This window comes from Lepidochelys kempii, chromosome 2 (assembly GCF_965140285.1).
Source record: "Lepidochelys kempii isolate rLepKem1 chromosome 2, rLepKem1.hap1, whole genome shotgun sequence".
NCBI classification, from domain to species: domain Eukaryota; kingdom Metazoa; phylum Chordata; order Testudines; family Cheloniidae; genus Lepidochelys; species Lepidochelys kempii.
In genome coordinates this window covers 16,419,999-16,440,702 of record NC_136381.1, presented here as the reverse complement: position 1 = coordinate 16,440,702, position 20,704 = coordinate 16,419,999, and the positions used below count along the sequence as shown (strand labels likewise).

Here is a 20,704-nt window from a genome sequence, read left to right as displayed (position 1 = left end):
ACTCTATTTCCTACCCCTCTCCCAATGAAAAGGAAGCACAGCTCCAATGGAACCATGCTGCTGGCTCCCCACCTTGCTGATGTTTCTGGAAACATCTTCCAGAAAAGTTTCAGCATCACATAATAACTATGTCAGCAATAAAATGTAGGTGAGTTTTCCCCCAGCTCCACTCTCTCCCCTGCTACTGAACCTGATTCCAATAGAGGGGGTTTCCATCACCCAGATCGGCCAGGTTTCCATCCCACCTACAAGTGGAAGCAAATATTTGGTCCAGAAACATTACTCTGATGTATTTTTTCTACATTTAAGGTACCTGTTCATACAATTACCTTCAATGGTCAAACATAATTAACCCGTTTCCACAATTAGCAAGATCCCTACACCTTAGAAGGGAAAATAGTAAAATATCTGATGTCTTTATAGATAAATAGTTTTATAAATGTTAAAGAACAAGTGGCTAAATATTTTTGAATGGATTGATAATTCATTAGTTCTCTAACTTCAAGATATTGCTATAATTAACATTGCGTCCTCAACAGAAACAAAATACAGCACTGGATTTTAGAATTTGTCTGACCTGTTACATTAATACCTTCAACAAACCTATTATAAAAAGCAAAGTACTAGTTCACTCATTTAAAGTTATTATTTTTCCTCACATACTTTGGCTCATTCATATTCAGAACTTTTCCTTCTGCAGTGATCAAAGTCCTAGGTGGCTTCTCTTTCACTTTTTGCCCTCTTTAATTAAAAAAAAGAGAGAAAGAAAAGGAAACAAAGGTTTATTATCACATTCTTATCCTTTTGTGAAGCAGCAAAGAAAGAATGAAGAGAAACATGGCAGCAAGTTCAATGTGATTTAGTTTTTGATTTTAAAATTACAAGCTCCCCACTAATAACACAGGTTATACAATGTTGTCTTTTGCTCTGGAAAAGTTATTTTAACTTGCCAGTAAAGGTGAGCAAATAATTTTCAGCAAACACTTCCTTTATTCATTGAGCTTAACTTCTTTTTCTTTTCACAGAATATCTGTGAGCAGCTTACAATTTCCTGACGTGTATATATATTTTCCCCAAAATTTAATTAATGGATGGATCTCAAATATTTGAAATGTAAGGTGCGCTGCTAGTTATGATTTTTCACATAAATTATGTGGTCTCATTACTATTATCTGCAGGCATTTCTGATGCAAATAGTAGTGTGTGTAAAATTAAAATTGGTTTCCCCAAATACTTATGCATGAACCTTTGAAATATGCTTCCTGAGAATATTTTGTGATTGTCATACTTGACTACTCAAATGTTTGCAAGAAGTAAACATAAAAAGGGCACGAATATGACCAAAGCGAATCCATGTAAATATTTAAACAATTATCTGGTGTTTGTGTTTGGGGTATTTTTGGCACATGTTTACTGTTCTCCTCTTCCTTCAAAGTTATCATAATACATATCTACAATAAAATCAGGTCTCCTACAACCTTCCCTTCCCAATCCCACATACAACTAGTGAAACTGCACCTAGCCTTTTGATTAGTGCAATGAACAAGCCACCCCTTGAGTACTTTTGACCAAACCAATTCATCCTAAAAGAGTCCAAATCTCCGTTATTAGTATTTTGCTTGATAATTTAAGATGCCTACATATTTAATGGATATTTTTATTGCTTTCAGCTAGAAATCTTAGTAATACGACAGGGAAGAATTTGCTTCTCTCTAGTGGGAAAAAATCTAACTAGATTTTTTTTTTAAATATCATGTTGTAAATATCACATTTTTTCTCTTAGTCCACAACTTGTCCATATTCACCTAGTTGATGTGGTATACATATAAAATTTAATGAATTTGTAAAAATCCAAAAGAAAGTAGCAAGTTGTTTAAACTGCTTCCAGATACCTTGAAGTCACTATATCCCCCAATATTCCCTGGCTATAAGAATCTCCCCTCACAGTGTATACATGAGTGACTCTAGCCACTAGTGAAATGAAACATGACATTAGTTTAGGACAGGAAGGATTCATCATCTCATTGAAATTCCATGAGAAATTAAGAAAGGCAGAATATAATTATTCAAACTGGAATTTGGACTAGACACTGGAGTTAATACTCAAAAACGCCACTGGATTTTTAATGAGAAGTTGTTAGAACTTATTACTTCTCATCCCAAAGACAGTACTTAAAGCACCAGAAGAGTGCTTCTAACACTATCTTGGGGCATTGATTTAATATTGGCGCAGTAGGAAAAGTATTATCTAATGAACATCAACACCACTTTCTACAGAATCTAAATTTTCCTTGGAGATCTCCCTAGTACTGACTAAACCCATCTTTAGTGTTTTAAACAAACATCTTTAGTGTTTTAGATGTGACGGAATCATAACCCAACGTAGCATAGTTTCAAGTCTTAAATAAGTGATTATGATATCTTTCAATGAATATTAGTGTAAATACTGTAGCTGACATTTTCAAACCTGGATGCCTAAAGTTAGATTCCTAAATTCATTTACAGACACCTAAGTAAGTGGCCCGATTTTCAGAACAGCTAAGTACCCACAGGCCCCAGGGAAATCACGGGGAGCTTAAGGTGCTCAGCTCATTTGAGAAGCAGGTCACTTTTATTCAGGTACCTAAATATGAATTTAGGACCCTAACTTTGGGCATCCACCATCTTTGAAAATGGCGGCCTATAGCTATAAAAAATATCTAGTAAAATATCCATGCATTGTTTTAAGTTTATGTGGAGTTCCAGTGGCATCCTAAAAAACAAACAAAAACTTAGGGTACATCTACACTACCAGCCGGATCGGCGGGTAGTGATCGATCTATTGGGGATTGATTTATCACGTCCAGTGTAGACACAATAAATCGATCCCCGATCGCTCAACCACTGACTCCTGTACTCCACCGCGGCGAGAGGCAGAAGCGGAGTCAATGAGGGAGCGGCGGCAGTCAACCCCACGCCGTGAGGATGCGAGGTAAGTTGACCTAAGATACGTCGACTTCAGCTACGCTATTCTCATAGCTGAAGTTGCGTATTTTAGGTTGATCTCCCCCCATAGTATAGACCAAGCCTTGGATGACTTTTCAGGGATTATGCATTAAGACTGTTCTCCTGACCCAAACAGCACATACAACATGCAGGATCTTGTTACTCGAGAATCAATTTTCATGTTCAGACATGCATGGAATTTTGTAAGTCATATGGAAAAGGTGTATGAAGTGCTGCTTCTGAAAAAATTCTGTAGAATTCTGTTGCATGCCCTCATAGTAAATGCCTTTAATAGCAGAAGTAAGCACTCAAGTGCAATGAAGATAGCATTTAGATAACTGAACACTGAACTTTCTGAAACATAAACTGGGGCTGAATATAGAAACAACCAATCAAAATAAAAAAAAAACTATTTGAAGAAAAACAGTATCAGGTATCATGAATAATATAAAGAAACAAAAGCGAACAATGCACAGAGTAGGCAGCGTTTCATTTTGGCATAAGTGGGAATTAAGCACCCAACTTTCACTGGACTTTCAATAGGATTTGGGTGACTACCTGGACTTTATGCCTTTGAAAATCTATCCCTTAACCAATTTAGGGTTTATGTAAAAATCAAGATACCTAATATTTTCTTTAACTCTCCGTTTTTCTTCAAGATGTCTGTGAGCTTCTAATCTAGACTCTGGAGTATAAGGTGTGGGCTCCTCCCAAAAAGCTCTGTCCTCTTCATCATCTGTATCTATTTTCCATTCTTGGTATTCCTTTTCTGTTTCTTTCTGCAGGTGGTTTTCTTTGTCTTTTAGAGGATCTGGGCTAGAAAAGAGTACACAGAATGGTATTCCTTGAAATGTGGAAAGAGTAGCAGGGCTTGGCAATGGATCCTGCAGCAATTTTGTCTTCACACCAATTTATATAGTAGTATAATTAATTATCACTCTACGAATACCGAATATTCCATAAGACTCAGGGTAGCTTACCTAACTGTTCTGTTTTTCCCTTAATGTTTCATTTACTTTTCTTGTTAATTTTCTTTGAAGTAGCTGGACTCAATAATGGCAATATGTGGTTCCTTCTTGTCATCTTGACTTTTGCCCATGACTACACAGCAAGTCTATGTCAGACCAAGGAATAAAACATAGCTTTCCTAACATGCAGTCCTGTGCTTAAACCATTAGATCTTCAGATTTCCTTCAATTCTTCTGCATGACAATGCCAACATATGCACAGATACCAATTAAGTCAAAGACAAACATCAGACAACTATAAGCACCTTATATTGCATTCGTAATTCATTGGATGGGTCTTGTTAACTGATTTCTTGGATGAGAATCAAGGACTCACTAGCCTGAACCATATCCATCTTCTAACCCTAATTACATCAGATAGCTACAAATGTGACATTACAGCAAAGGTAACCTTGGAGGAGCATAATTCTTCAGTATAAAAAAAAAGCAGAGAACTTTATTAAAGTGCTAAAACAATAGAATAGCTCAAAAGAAAGAATGAAGAGCAGGAAATTTCCATTGGGAATGCAAATCCTCAGCTAGAATATGTCTCATTCATCAAGAAAGAAGTGGTCACCCAGATTCCACACTGACCTTATAAAAACCTAAATAGCCGACTAATAACAGTTGTCTGAGGAGAGGGATGAGAAGTATGTGTAAATATAAGAAGAAAGGGTGTGTGTTATGTGTGACACCGAAAGATAACGAGACACATGAGAAGACACACAAGACACATGAGAAGACTCAAAATAAAGTTAGGAAAATGAAAGGGGGAGGGGAACCGTGAATAAAAACAATATGAAGAAATAGGGATATTGTGTGAGACAGGAAGCGTTCCTGGAGAGTAAATACTTGCAAAATGAAGCCATAATACTTCCTAGACCTGACCAGTTACTGAATAGCAACTGTAGCCAAGCAATCTATTATGGCTTCAGCACTGATAATCTTCTCTAGAGCCTAAACCACTATAACCTTCAGGACTTTTGGATCTATGACCGGTGAACACTGAAGTTTTGACTGAATTATCATTTATGAGCCCAAATGTCCATAATACCATCTCCGTGGAACAGAAGATACTACATTACTATCCATAAACAAGAATGGCAACTGGACTGCAAATGTTCTTTTATAATGTTTCTCACTCTAAACAGGTATTTCACCATCTGGATCCATCTAATCTAAGAAAACTCCTTCCACAGTGCAAATAATTTTAGAGCCACAAAGTAGACTGGGTTCAGGAAACAAAATTCTACAGCGTTTCCCAGTAAAAAGATTCCCAAATCCTCTGTTCTGTTCTCTGATCAATTCTGCTCTCCTATTGTGGGGATCAGTGCCTGAAGAGGGTAAACTATTAGAAGTGAGATCAGCAATGAAGATAAACATAAACAATTTTAAAAGCAGAATGTAAAAAAGTAAATGTACCAAGCAGGGCAGGATTTCCACCTTGGGCGCCCCTAGGTACAGAGGCTTAGAGCCCCCCCTCCCTGCCCCCACAGCGGCTGGGAGCTGTAGGGTGCCTCTGCCACCCACGGCAGCTTGCAGCTTTCACCCCGCTGCTTGCAGTGGCTGGGTGCTGTGGGGTACCCCCACCACCTGTAGCAGCTCAGAGCTCCTAATTACTGTGAGCAGTGGGGGTACCCCGCCACTTTTAACTTTTAGGCATCCCACCGCCCAGCACCGCTCCGTCCACAGACTCCCCACTGCTCAGCGCCCCCCGCTACAACTTCCCAGTGCCCCACACAGATCCTACACTGCCCAGTGCCCCAACACACACAGACCTCCCCTACGCCCCAATACCCCCCACAAACCCCCACTGCCCAGACCCCCCCACAAATACCCCCAGAGACCCACTCTCCCAAGCCCTGCCCCTGGCTGCACTCACCGGCTCAGCTGGGAGGTCACTCTGTTAACCGGGCTGAGCAAGAAGTGCTCCAGCAGGGCTGCGTGGGGCCATCTCCCCCTCAGCCGGCCCTGCCCCTGCCGGGACCCAGAAGTGGCAAAATATGAATTTTTAGGCACTCCTAGAATGCTGGCACCCCAGGCATGTGCCTACTGTGCCTAATGGGAAATCCAGACCTGGTATCAGGTAATTATTATTTCCTCAGGAAAAGAAATTCCCTTATCAAACACAGAAAAAAGAAGAGTACTGATGTCAATTTACTTACTTGATGTTGTTGATGTCTGTGTACCAACGTCCGTCAAATCCAGGTTTAGGTTTTATTTGTTTTTCTTTTTTCTTCTCCTGCTTTTCTTGTATTTTTTTTAGGGCCTCTTCTTTTTCTCTGGCCCTTTTGAGAAGGTAAACCTGTTCCTGGTCTCTAATTTGCTTCTCTACCTGTCGATAGTTCTGCAATGCCTGAATCCTCTCGGAACGTTCTATTTCTTTACTATCCAACCACTTCTCCAAAGAGCAAAAAAACAAATAAAAAAATATACAATTGGCAAAAATTGAAAACTTCACATACAAATCAATAAATCCATCAAGCATTGGGTTAATTTTGATTATATCATCTTAATATACAAATAGAGACTTTACAAGTCTTCCAGTAACTTCTTAGTATTATGTAAATTAGGTTACAGCAGAAATATTTAAGATTGTAATTAATAAATTGTTCATGCTGTCAGAGTACCTTAAACTGGATCAACCTCTGTAGCATACTATTGAAAATACTGTAAACACTTGTATATGTGCTGACCATTTCTGACATTTTAGGAAGGGTTAAAGGCTCCACTTATATATGATTCAGTATGGCCTGGAGTGCCCAAACCCCATGTTGTAAAAGGGAATTGCCCCCAGAGATGCTGGTCTCTAGGGTGCCAGAAAAAGTGCTCAAGTTCTGCAGCCAATAGAGTTTAAGCCTGGATGAGTTTCATCTTCAGCCATCTAGGGAGTTAGCTAGAAACATTACAAGGGACCAGCATCCGATTGCTGCAAGTCTTCTGGTACTGTGTATTTTTGTGTATAAAATCCTGAGCTTATATGTGGATTGTAATGACATTTCTCCCTGAAACTGTGGTTGTGGGTAGGGAGGTCTGCTTATATTTACGTTATTCTATCTGGGAGTCTATACTGTAATTTCTGCTGTTGCTTAGAGTACCCATCTCATATATGGTGTGATCCAATTCCCGTTTGCATCAGTTATAATCTTTCTATTGACTTCAAAAGGGTTTTACAGAAGTGTTATTTTCTGGTACTATCAATCCAGCACTTTTCTCATGCATGAAAATCAGCTAAAAATATACTGTTTTTTTACACAAAAATTAGAACCCCTTTACTACATTTTCCCTCCTCAGAGTTGGAATTCTTTGAAAAGAAAAACCAAGACTTCATTCAAAGATCTCTGATAAAAAACATAAAAGATAGCCAAAATATATTTTAGCTAAGCCATTATCATAACCGTGTTATTTATCAATATCAGTTCTCCTTTATGGGAGAATTTAATTTCCTATGGAAGACAAGTAGGGCATTCAATAATAATTGAAGCAATAATTTTGTCTTGTATTAGTGTGTTCAGTGAACAATTCTGACTCGAAGCATTAAGGAGGAATGTATCACTTCTAGATACTCATTTGAATCTTAAAAAACCCATACTTTTAAAAACCCATACTTTTAATTGATGAAGAGTTGCCACCACAAACTGTCTGTAACCCTCAAACTCAGTGCATGGATTCCCCACCAGAAAGAGTTCTTTAAGATGTATGTTGTGTTTTAGGATTTCAATACTGGACAGTTCTCCAACGAAATTTGCTGTCAGGTCAAGTTTCTGCAGTTCTTCACATCCTGTATGGAAAAATATATTCTTATGCATCTTGCATATCATACACATACACACTTGGGCAGAAACTTGTTACCTCTATCTCATTGACACAAATACACACACCATACGTTGCTTCTCAGAACCAGATTTGGGAGAATAATTCATAACTAATCATTTTGATTTGTCTACATTTGTTTCTTTCATATTTCATTTAGTTTTTTAAAAGAAAAAGTTTTAAATGTGTATGAAATGGCATCAGGTTCAGTAAAATTCACAATTCATGAAAAAAACTATAAAAAGTATTGCTAGTTGGACTACTATTAAATCTTTTTGTGGTATATTTATTCAGACTCACATTTAGAGATGGGTTGCTTGAGACTGGTTACAAAAGTCAGAGGGCATTGGCTCTGGTTCCTTGATATAACTACTTGTAACAACATACACAAAATGCACGTCTGAGTAACTACAAATTCCCTTAGTTGGTGGGTATATTTGATAATCTACATTATCCTTTACTTTCATACTCCACACTCATACTTCAATATGAAAAGGGAAAAATTGTATTAAAAAAACATACCTTCCAAATTTTCAATTCTTTCAATGTTGTTCAAAGCTAAATTTAAATATTCAAGCTTCTTTAGTTTGCTTACATTTTCTGCAATAAACATATATATATTATTTCAATTCTACCTGCAAGGAAAGGCATAACACTTTTTACTCTGATTGTTTAATTTATTTCTGAAAGAAATTAAATTATGTGCAAAGTGGGAGATTCACAACAGAATAAATATAAAAATATAGCAAATATTAACATTTTAATGCACAGAAAGTAATTCCTTTGGACAGAAAACAAAACATTTATCCTGGAGAGTGTAATAAAAATCAAATGGCAAAGACAATGAACACAGACATCTATTCAGCTATTTAATCATTCAAACATTAAAGGCTTGGTCCAAAGGCCGACTGAAGCAACGGAAAGATTCCCACGTACTTCAATAAACTATGGATCAGCCCATACTGCCCACTCCTACTCTCTGAAATTAGTGGGAGTTTTGTCATTGACTTCCATGGGCGCAAGAGTGACCTCCTTAACCTATATGTGTATACTTTTCAGGATATTTCTTGTTTGTAGGTTTTTGAAAGATCAATATAACCCACTTTGGGAATACAGAAGTCCATATTATACCAGACCCAGAGAATTATGATTGTTTGTAAATAATTCCTAGGCCTGCCCCATGTAACCATGATTACCTTCCCATTTAGGTTTTGTTCATAAAACGTCATGACAACAGACTACTAAGAAACTGGTCTGGGAAGCTGCCTTTTGCCATTTCTTTTGTGGCATCTCAACTTTCTGAACAGGCTACATTTGATGCTTCCAAAGCTCTTTATTTAGATCTGTGATGCTGTGGGCTATGGGTGAGGAAGTTAGGAATCATGGAACGAGATTTTCTCTTGGGATTAAGTTCATGTACAAAACTAAACAGTAGTGACCATTTACAGATACTCACAAACATCTAATGGCCATTTCCTTTTGTGAATGTACCAATGTCCTGGAAACAAATCAGTCACGAGAACATACAACTTTGCTAAAAATAAAAACGGTGAACACAACAGCAATTATTTTCAAACTAGACTGCTTATCCTCCATGAGACTGAAAACTAAACCTGCAAAAAGCACAGTCATTTGGTAAGCAAAATGTCTAGTCATTTCACTAATGTGTTTCGTAGTTGCTGTACTTGATCATTTGATATAATATGTACTGAATTAAGTTAATTGTTTATCCACAGAAAATTCTCCATCTCACAGTACATTAGCTGGCTTTTATAATGCAGGATGCTTGTGTGGTTGCAGATTTAGCTTCGAAACCTTCTCAAGTAATTTAGCAAAACTAGTTTGAAATAGGACAGCTTATTTCACACATTATATGGGGACCTTCCATGGAGTAACAAAACAAAGCAATTTCATTCTAATGTTTCTACTAGAATCTATTGGAGAACTAGCCTGAATAAGTACTTCTAGAACTGTTTGATGTGATAGTGATTCAGGAAGCTTTCCTTGGAGAAAGGAGCTCAGACATGTAATGCTGATGGCAATAGATTCCTAGCACATGCCCAGACAGATGGTGATCAGAAAGAAGTTTAGCTTTATGAGTTTAAGTATAAATGCTGAAGAACTAGGGAGGAGTTAGAATTATAGCCTCCTGCTGACCTGGAGATTATCATTCTTTGTGTCAAAAGCGTTCACATCCTGCTGTGTGTGTTTTATATTGAACAAGATTTCAAGGCCATATCTGAGAATCTTTCCTTGACTCCAAATGAAGTCCCATTTAGGTGAGAGAAATTGTAACAGCCCTCTAGACTCGAGAGACTTTTTTTGCAGAAAAAGTACTGTGTAATCTCTGTAGGTCATTTGTATTACCTAGCATGTCCTTTTCAAACTGCAGAGTACTGCATTTCACTGAGCACACTATGTGCAGGAGAGAGATTCTGAGTTCACAGAAGAGAATGGAGCAGAGAGTTTTTTTGTAAAATAATCCTACAAAGAAGTGCACTAGACAGAAAGATTATTAACCCTATATAGTGCAAAGGGCACAGGAGAAGGTGTTATGTTGTTTCCTTTGAGGCCAAAAACAAACTTCATGGACATGGTGTCCAAGAATCATCCCTGATAGATTGTGACAATGTGGCAGAAATGGATAACTTTTTCTAATTTATTTTTTTCCAAGATACTAAGCCAAATTTATCCCAGGTGTAATTCTGCTGGAAAAAACAGTGACAACAGGGATGAATTTAACTCAGTAGATTCAGCAATTCTGCCACTCATGTGTTGCTCCATCAGCTGAGCTAGTACAGACGGACCGTCGAGCAACAGAGTATCCCGTCAGTCCTCTCCCCCCTTGCTGGGCATTCCCCAGATGAGCTTCCAAGATAACTCATCAAGATAAAACAACAACCTGGGTCCCAGAAAATGGTTCTTTTCTCCACAGACAACTGCAGTTAGGAGGTCATCTTTGTCCTATGAGACTGTCTGGCAATCCTTACTTGTGGAAAATAATAGTGATAATTTCAGATACAAGAGAGGGAAAGAGGAAAAGAAACAGAGCAGCAAATAAACTTTACCACACCAATCCCAGAAAGAGGGAAAGAAAAAGGCAAAAGCCATGGATTTTTAATATATATGTCATACGTATCATAGGTCTTCAACATCTTGAGCACCTCTGGCTGAAAGTTGCATCCCATTAAGTCATAAAATCCACCCTGTAATGTCTAAAAATGTATGTAAGCTGAACCATTTAATTGTCATACATATTTTCCCTGCTGAGGCAGTAATAGGTCTAATAGGACCCTGTGAAGACACTACTTTGTTGTGATTTCAGATGCCATTCATAGTGGATGAGGATAATTTTTCAGCTACTTCTTGAAGGAATTCCCTTGTCCTACCAGCTTCAGCCTGCTGCTTATGTCTTTCAGGCACTGAGACATTTATGTGATGGCACTAATTGCATCTGCTGAGAAAATGTGAAGTTGGGTGTAATCAACATATTAATGGTGTTGGAGCCCATGGCATCTCATGAACTCTTCCATATACGTGTGTTGAAGACAAGAGAAACAAGACTGTTCCCTGAAGCACTGAATCATTGGCCAGTTGCACCACCAATCCTATTATGTCTTTCATGCTGCTCATTATCACCTTACTCTACTTAAGGTTGAAGATGGATGTGACAGTATAAGCAATAAGGTTATGTCCATAGCCGTCAAACAATTATTCATGAACTCTACCACAGCTATCTTCATGTCTTGTTCTAAAGCCTAACTTACAAGGCCTTGTCTACACTACAAAATTAAATCGACCTAAGTTAGGTCAATGTACAGCCACTGCAGTAATTACTACGGTGGTTCACATCCACACTACATCCCCCTCCGTCGGTGGTCCTCTCCTACCAGGAGCGATTTCACTGACTTAACTGTGTGGGGCATTTTGGGGCACTGACAGCTGGAGAGCACCTCTGCTTCTCCGGGGCTGACATCCCTGGCTATCCATCCCCTCTGATGGAGCTGACAGCCAACAGGCAATGTAAGTAATGCAGTGTCTGCACAGACACTGTGTCACCCTAACTACATCGACCTAAGTGCTATGCCTCTCATGGAGGTGAAGTTATTAGGTCGATGTAGTGGTCAACTTACACAGGTGGGAGTAACACTGTAATATAGACATTTACAGAGTTAGATCGAAGTAAGGCAACTAACTATGTATTGTAGACCAACCCTGAGATGAGTCCAGAACGTTAGCAAGGTTAGGTATTAAACTTTAATCATCACCACATTGGTGATTTTCACTGAGGAAAGGGAGGTTTGAAACAGTATGGTAGCTGGCAAGTTCACTGGCCAAGAGCATTGGTTTCTTGAGAAACAACTAGATGTGTTTTGCAGTGCTGGAGAGGTTGCGTCTCTGATGATTTTGGTCCATAGTCACGTGGACGTTTCACCTCTTTCATGTGCTAGGTAAGTAAGGCTTAAAGCTGTAGTTCAAAGGAGGCTGCATGACATCAAGAATTAGTGTTGGCAACCAAAAGCCATGGAGATCCAGAGCTTTGCTGATCAATATGAGAAGCTTTTTTCAAGCAATGAAAGCCATATACGGGCCAAGCACAAGCAGCACAACCGTTCTGCAATCTCAGGAAAGATCCAGCCTTCTTAAAGACAATGTAGCCCTCAAGCAACGTTGGAAGGACCACTTTGAGACTCTATTGAATCATGAATCTGAAGTCTCAGCTGCCACTGAGTCCATTCCTTAGCATCCAGTAAAAGAACCTCTTGTTGACTCCCCATCTTCTGAGGAAGTTTGGCATGTCATCACTCAGACTAGAAACAACAAGGCACCAGGCCCAGATGGCATCCCTATGGAAGTCTTCAAAGCTGGTGGAATAGCACTCATGCAAAAACTTCATCAACTTCTTGTTAGAATTTGGGTTAATGAAGAAATTCTACCTGACCTAAAGAATGCCAATATTGTGACCATTTCTAAGAAGGGAGTCAAGTCAATATACAGGAATTGCCAAGGCATTGCCCGCCTCTCCATTGCCAGGAAGATTCTTATTCACATCCTTTTGAACCGTCTCCTCCCTCTTGCCAAAGACATCCTTCTGGAATCCCAGAGTGGTTTCAGACTGTCTTGGGGCACCACTGACATGATTTTTGTTGCTTGTCAGATCCAACTGAAGTGTAGAGAACAACACCAGCCATTGTTTATGGCGTTTATTGACCTAAGGTCTTTGATTCCTTCAATTGTGAAGTGTTATGGTAGGTGCTGTCTAGGTTCAATTATTCATTGACGTTCGTTCACATTCTCAAGCTAGTTCATGATGGGGTGACCACCACTGTCCTCTGTAATGGGTTGGAGACAGATCCATTCACCAGCTGTACTGGTGTTAAATAGGGCTGTGTTATTGCCCCAACCCTTTTTTCCATCTATCTTGCTGTGATCTTGATTCTTATTCATGACCACCTTTCTTCTGGAATTGGGACTGAGTATTGTCTGGACGGACAGCTCTTCAGCATCTTCATTCTAAAACTAAGGTCACCAGGACTGTTATTACCAACCTTCAGTATGCCTACAACTGTGCTATCCTCACGCACACCGAGGCTGACTTGCAATCCACCCTAGATCTTTTCTCAGGCGCCTATCATAGCCTGGGACTTTCCCTCAACATTGGGAAGACTAAGGTGCTCCACGAGCTTGCTCCAGCACAAGTTCCCCCCCTTCTCCCTCAAATTGTCATCAGTAGTGAACTCCTGGAAAATGCTGAGCATTTCCCTTAGCCACCTCTCCCAGACAGCCAATCTTAATGTGGACATTGAACATAGGATCCATTGTGCCAGCGCATCCTCCGGAAAGTTGCTTTGTTGTGGATCTGTGGAAGGAAACTAAGATCCTGGTCTACAATGCAGTAGTCATCCCCACTCTTCTTTATGGGTGTGTGACATGGATGACATACTGAAGTCATCTTAAGCGTCTGGAGTGGTACCACCAGTGCTGCCTTAGGAAGATTCTCCTTATCAGATGGGAAGATCGTCACACCAATGCCAGTGCTATCTTTGCAGCTAATATCACCAGCGTTGAGGTGAAGATTATGAAACATCAACTTCACTGGGCTGGCCAGTGTGTGTGGATGACTGATACTTGCCTTCCGAAGCAATTCCTCTTTTCTCAACTTAGTAATGGTAAGAGGACTCGCAGGGGAGAGAGGAAATACTACAAGGACACCCTGAAAGTATATCTTAAGGGAGGCATTGACCCCATGAATTGAGAAGAGCTGGCTGTCAATAGACTGCAATGCTGTTGCATCATACATCAAGCCTCAGCCCGTTTTGAAGAAAATCACCTTGCTCAAGAAGCTGAGAAATGGCAGAGGAGGAAGGAAAGCGTACAGCATCCTGGCCAGCAGTTGTCCTTTCTCCAAGCAACCACCTGTCAGATATGTGGAAAAATCTGTAAAGCATGGATTGGACTCCTCAGCCATCTTAAGTCTCATCAATGACTTTTTTCCTCCTGGCAGACATCATCCTTGTATCAAGGGATAGCCACCATTGCCAACAATGTGATTTTCTTGGGAATCAGTTGCATAGTAGTGCAAACTCTATCTGGAAATCACATGCACTCCCATCTACTATTGGTCTACATTAAGATAATTAAAGAATAAATGTGCATCTTATTAAAAATGAGATCAGATGCAAGGAGCTGTTGTGCAACTGATGTTCTGTAAGATAATTAATTGAAAGAGCACTGTGATATCCCACACTAGCCTACCAGAAATGTGAGGCCCATCAGAAGGACAAGATAAATCCTTGTAGGAGTTGGACACACCAACAACCAGGATGAGATCCTCACTATCCCTGCTCTGGCCCTTTGATGCACTAAAGCAATATAACAGAGACCTAAAAGGCCTGATTCTGACTGGGGGATCATTATCCTAGCATAAGTGCTGCAGAAGATAGCTGTAAGGGATGCTCTCTAAAGACACAATCACATAAAGGGCCCTCTGAAGACCCCATGGGGATGTGCTAAGGGTTGGGGGGATGAGGGTGGGAAGGGAGTTTCAGGTGCAGGGCCACAATACACAGCACAGCAGAAATCTCATGCAGTGCTGCAGCCCACAGGGCAGCCTGGGAAAGCTACTATAATTTAGGCCCCAGGTCTATCCAAATTACTCTGGGAGCCTCTCTAGCCCTCAGAGCAGCCCAGGATCAGGAGGGCACAAAGCTTTCTGTCTTAAAGTAATCTTGAGCTGTTTCCTCATTTAAAAAAAACAAACTTATAAGACACATGCTAATCACCTCTAATTAATTACTTCCTTTTGTTGCTGTCTATCCCTCATCCTTCACCGATATACCTTCTATTTGGATTCTAAGCTTTTTTAGCCAAGAACTTTGACTTATATTTGGCTGTAAAGGGCCTGGTAAACATTTGAAGCTATTTCAGTTATAACAGATTCTAAGTAGGTCCAGGTCTACAAAGCCCAGGCCTAGTGTAGTTTCATATCCATCTGTGGGATGCTTATGGGCAATATTTTGCCACTCATTTGCAGAGTTGTTTTTCTTGATGAATGTGAGTTTCGCTATAAAATATATAAAGGAATTCTTGTAAGAACTCATGAAATAACATTTTTCACTCACACATGCTAAAAGTGAACTTTTTGTACACTTTTAAGTATCAGCATCCTCTGATGTCTCTTATGAGTTAGGGAAGAAACAAGTGGGGTCAAACCAATTATTTTTAGGATTGTACTTGAGCTGGAGGATTTCTTGGCATCAGTATAGAGCAGGGGTGGGCAAACTTTTTGGCCCAAGGGCCACATCGGGATGCAAAACTGGGTGGAGGGCTGGATAGGGAAGGCTGTGCCTCCCCAAACACCCTGGCCCCCGCTCCCTATCCGCCCCCTCCCACTTCCTGCCCCCTGGCTATCCCCCTCAGAACCTCCGACCCATCCAACCCTCCCTACTCCTTGTCCCCTGACCGCTCCCTCCTGGGACCCCATGCCCCAAACTGCCCCCCCTAGGACCCCACCCCCATCCAACCCCTCATGCTCCCTGTCCCCTGACTGCCCCCCCCCCGACTCCTATCCACACCCCTGCCCCCTGACTGGCCACCCGGGACTCTACCCCTGCTCCCTGTCCCCTGACTGCCCCCCAGAAACCCTGCCCCTTATCCAACCCCCCACCCCTCTCCCTGCCCCCTTACCATGCTGCTCAGAGTAGCAGGAGCTCGCAGCCCTGCCGCCCAGACAGAGCCTGCCCACGCAGCGGTGTAGCTACAGGGGAGGGGGGACAGCAGGGGAGGGGCCAAGGTCTAGACTCCCGCGCCGGGAGCTCAGGGCCTAGGCAGGACTGTCCCGCAGGCCGGATGTGGCCCACAGGCCATAGTTTGCCCACCTCTGGTATAGAGTGTGCTAGTTCCCTGATAACATAATTTATTCTGTGTATCAGAATGTTTGCTTTATTCATTCCAAGAAAGACGTAAAAAATAAATCTTTAGAAAAATAAGTTAACTGATCCATGCCTTTTTATCTGTCAACTTTTTTTTTAAATAAGATCATTTTAGACCTATATACTGTTGATAATTCTTAACTGTATGTTCTCTATTTCAGCTATTAGGACCTAATCCTCTGAGATGCTGAGCACCTTAACTCCCACTTAAGTCAATAGGAGTTGAGGGTGCTCAGAATCTTTCAGGATTGGGATATTTACTGATTCCCTTGTTGCTCATTTCTTTCCACTCCCTTAAACTCAAAATCTTGCTGCCATTTTCTTGACCTCAGATACATGCATGTAACTCAGTTTAAAAAACAACAATGAATAAAACACTTACCTATTTTTGGAATTAGGTTATTTTGAAGATAGAGGATTTTTAAATCTCGACACAATTTGTCAATGTATTCTAGTTTTTCTATTTCCTGCTGGTGCAAGGAGATTTCTTCCAGTGAAAAAAGTTCACGGTTGTTATGCTCTGCACGTTGTCTAAGAAGTTCTTCAGTGACTGCAAGACACATTACCATTTAATGGAAACTGATTTTATGGAGGGAATTTTCTGGTAATCTACTTGTAATCTACTAAGGAAGTTAATTAAATCTTTTCTTTGTCCTTAATAAACAGACATTCAACACAAACACCAATAATAATACCTACCACTACAAAATTAGCAAGAGACATGATGCCTCAGCAAATTCTGCCATGATAGCTATCACTGTATGAATCAAATTGACATTATTTTTGACACAAGAGAAATAATGAAGTTGGTGGTCTTCCCTGGGGACAAAATTTGATCCTGTCATAAACTGGTACAAGTCCTATTGTCTTCAATATAGGCCAGACTGTGGGCTGATTTGTGCAGCAGTGCAAAGGAGGAATGGGGTGTTGTATGATTGCTCTGAACTCTTGGTCTTCGCTGACCAAGTACAGCAACTGTGAGTGGGGTGCAGTGGAGGGAGAGGGGAGTGACATGTTAAAGGAACATTTGTCAGAATTTCACAGTGCAAGCTGAGAAACTGAGGGTTACACATCCCTCCACTGGCTCACCCCTCTCTACTGCATGAAATATAAGCTACTTGATTTCACTTTCAAGGCCCACCATGGCCTCTGCTCACCTTACCAATCATCTCTCATTCACTATTGAGATGTCAGTCTCCATCACCCGCTTGTTACATTTTCAAACAAGCACCTTTGTGCTTTCTACCACGCTACCCCTTACGCTTGGGAGGTGCTCCCCATAAACATCTGCAAACTAACTCGTTATAAAACTCTTTTTTTCCGTGATTCCTAAAAAAAACTTGATAAAGATTAGTCTACTAGTGTGCTGAGACCACTGCCCATCATGCTGACCAATAGTGTCTCATTGTTTCCTTGTACTCCACCAACTGTCTGAATCCATCTGTTGTCTCTTGTCTTAAAGATTGTAAACTCTTTGGGGCAGGGACCATCTTTTTGTTCTGTGTTTGTACAGCACCTAGCACAATGGGCTTTTGGTTCATGACTGGGACTCCTAGAAACTACTGTAATACAAATAAATAAATAATAATGTTGAGTCTAACATAGAGGAGGACAAAACTGGAGAAAACTGAGTGGGGCAGCAGGTAGACATGAGATAGGATAGACCAAACTAATTGAGAATTGAATACTTGTAGGGTAATTTTGAATTGGGTTTGGACATGGCTAGAAAACCAGTGAAGATGAGAGAAGAGGAGGGCAATATGGGTCCAATTCCTATAGTAAGAGTGGAATGCTGGTGGTAGCATACAGCAGTGGGTCTCAATCATTTTTCATTTGTTGACCTCTAAACATTTTCAAATGGAGGTGGGGACCCCTTTGGAAATCTTAGACATAGTGTCTGTGGACCACAGGTTGAAAACCACTGTTTTATGGTAATGACAACCTTTCATGGTCCCCTTAGACCAGTAGTTCTCAAACTGTGGGAAGAGACCCCAAAGTGGGTCATGACCCCACTTTAATGGGGTCACCACGGCTGGCTTAGACCTGCTGAAGCCCAAGTCCCACCAAGCTGAAGCTGAAGCCTGACTCCCACTGTCCAGCGCCGAAACTGAAGCCCAAGGGCTTCAGCCATGGGCGTCGGGGCTCAGGTTACAGGCCCCCTGCCTTGGGCTGAAGCCCTAGGAATTCGGCTTTCCCCTCACCCCCCCACACACACACTCAGGGTGGTGGGACTCGGGTAGGCTCAGGCTTTGGTCCCCTCTCCTGGGGTCATGTAGTAATTTTTGTTGTCAGAAGGGGATCACGATGCAATGAAGTTTGAGAACCCCTGCCTTAGACATAGTCTGCAGAGCAGTTGGAGTATGCAGACCACACCTGGAGAACCACTGGCATACAGGATACCCTGAAGATTAAAGGGTATACATTTGGAAAAACCAAGGAAAGGCAATATAATAGCCAAGATCAGAAGATTATGGCACAGATAAAGATATCTGCAGAGGTATGGTCAAATTAAGAAAGGGGAAAGATATAAAGCCTCTTTTAGAAATAAAAAACTAAAAAGAAAGATTGGTACCAAGAGAGGTGAATTCTGGAGATACAGAGTCTGATTCTCCACTGCCTTGTACATTTTATAGTTACTCTTAACTTGGTAGCATTTTACGCTTACTGCACAAGTTTACATGACTACACAAAGTGCAAGTCAATGAAGAATTGGGTCTATTGGCTTCCTGATCTTGCTTGGAGAGATTGATAATGTCAAAAATCACCCTGAGATCAAAAACAGAGAGACTTCTGTCCAGAGGCAATTAGTTCACTAACATCCCAGGAAAAAGCAGTCTCAGTATTGTGAAAAAGTTGAAAGTCAACTGAAACCAGTAAAAGTAGTGATCAGAAACATTTCCCTCAGAACTTTAATAATGTCAGAGAGATTGTAAACTGGAAGTTAGTTAGGAAGTGAGGGTTTTATTCTGAAAATGGTGACATCAGACAAAGATCCATTGGAGCTAGTGAGTGCTGATGTCAACTGGTGACAACAGGTGACTATTTATCCTGTAGGTGGTTGAGAGTGGGGTTTCAGTAATGAGATGCTTTCATTCATAGAGGAGAAGACATCAGGGAGTGCTGTGAGAAAGCTGAAAGAAATCGAAGCAGGTGTTGGGCTGCAGGTAAATCAAAAGACAATGAGAAGCCTAGAGTTAAGGCAGCAGTAAACTTTTCCAACATTATTTTAAGACTGAAAATACCACAGGTTCAGAAAATGAAGCCACACTACTTCACACAGCAATGTCTTGTCTCAGCATGCATGTGCCAACTTCACACTGAGATGTTGATTTCCAAAGCACTAGTTTAGCCCAGCAGGGGACTGGCAGCATAACAGCAGTGGCAATATACAATTAAAATAGATTAAGAGAAAGTGGAAAATCATAGCGTAAGGGAAAGCCATGAAGTCTAGAATCTCCCAGTGTCCCTGTTCCTAATTCATCTAGATCAAGTTACTCCTGGGGGAATTCTGAGGGACTGCGCACCTGCAGAAAATGCCCCCCGCCCAGCAGAATTCCTGTGGTTCCCTGCAGAAAATGGCCCTACCCCCCTATACCTGGACCCCACCGACAAGCTCCCCACACCCAGACCCCGAACCCCACTAAACCCCAACCAGCTGCACCTGGACCCAAGTCACAAGCTGCACTCCCCCAGCACCCCCCACACACTGAGCTCCTGCACCCAGACCCCCCCCCCAACAAGCCCCATCTCCCCATACCCAGACCCCCTCGCTGAGTGCAACATCCCCTGCAGAGTCCCATTACCCCTGTACTCGGAACCCCACGAGCCCTTATGCATCCAGATCTCCCACCGAGTCACCTGCACCCAAATTGCCCCCCACAGAAACCTCTCACCCCACACCTGGATCCCCCCACACTAAGCCCCTCCACACTTCAATCCTGCTGGTCTGAGCCTGCCCAGGCACACCTGGTGCACCTGGCACAGAGGGGCAGGGCCCCAGGGTGTTTCTGGGGCAGACCCACTACCGAGTCCCTGTACTGGAGGAGGTGGGGGCTTCAGGGTGGTCTCCCACTTCAATACAGTCAGTGGCCTGTGCTCCCCACTGCCATCCTGGAGCCACATTTATTTGTTGACAAATAAAATTTGCAGAATTTTGCAGAATTTTAAAATATTGTGTTCATAATTTTTAAATTTTTGGTGCAGAATTCCCTCAGGAGTAATCAAGGGTACCATCTTTCAGAGTGCACCATTTTACCCCTCAAAAATTATGATCTCATCACACAGAGTCACTTTTAATGTCAGTCACTTTGAATGCTATTAAATACATGGACTGGAACCTATTTCGGGTTATTTCCATGAATTAATGATAACAGTTTACTTTCCCTACTTTTATTTAAGATTTTTAATTATGATGTAGTGCTGTCTATTTTCGGTTTGGAAGAAGAAAAAGAGACGTTTATAAAGTCA

At 41.1% G+C, this 20,704-nt stretch overlaps 1 protein-coding gene across 4 annotated transcripts in view; it reads right to left on the bottom strand.

The window, feature by feature from the left end:
- The window catches only part of DNAAF11 (dynein axonemal assembly factor 11), a 51,597-nt gene that overhangs the window by 25,044 nt on the left and 5,849 nt on the right, over positions 1-20,704 (bottom strand). For 2 of the 4 annotated variants that reach the window (XM_073330108.2, XM_073330107.2), the window contains exons 2-7: positions 16,620-16,787; positions 8,328-8,405; positions 7,601-7,773; positions 6,158-6,393; positions 3,610-3,801; positions 664-741 (exon numbers count right to left, since the gene is read on the bottom strand). In XM_073330108.2, coding sequence (XP_073186209.2) covers positions 664-741; positions 3,610-3,801; positions 6,158-6,393; positions 7,601-7,773; positions 8,328-8,405; positions 16,620-16,787 — 925 coding nt within the window. Of the gene's footprint in view, positions 1-663; positions 742-3,609; positions 3,802-6,157; positions 6,394-7,600; positions 7,774-8,327; positions 8,406-16,619; positions 16,807-20,704 lie in introns of those variants that run through there. The other 2 variants (XM_073330110.2, XM_078851421.1) reach the window with 1 other exon arrangement.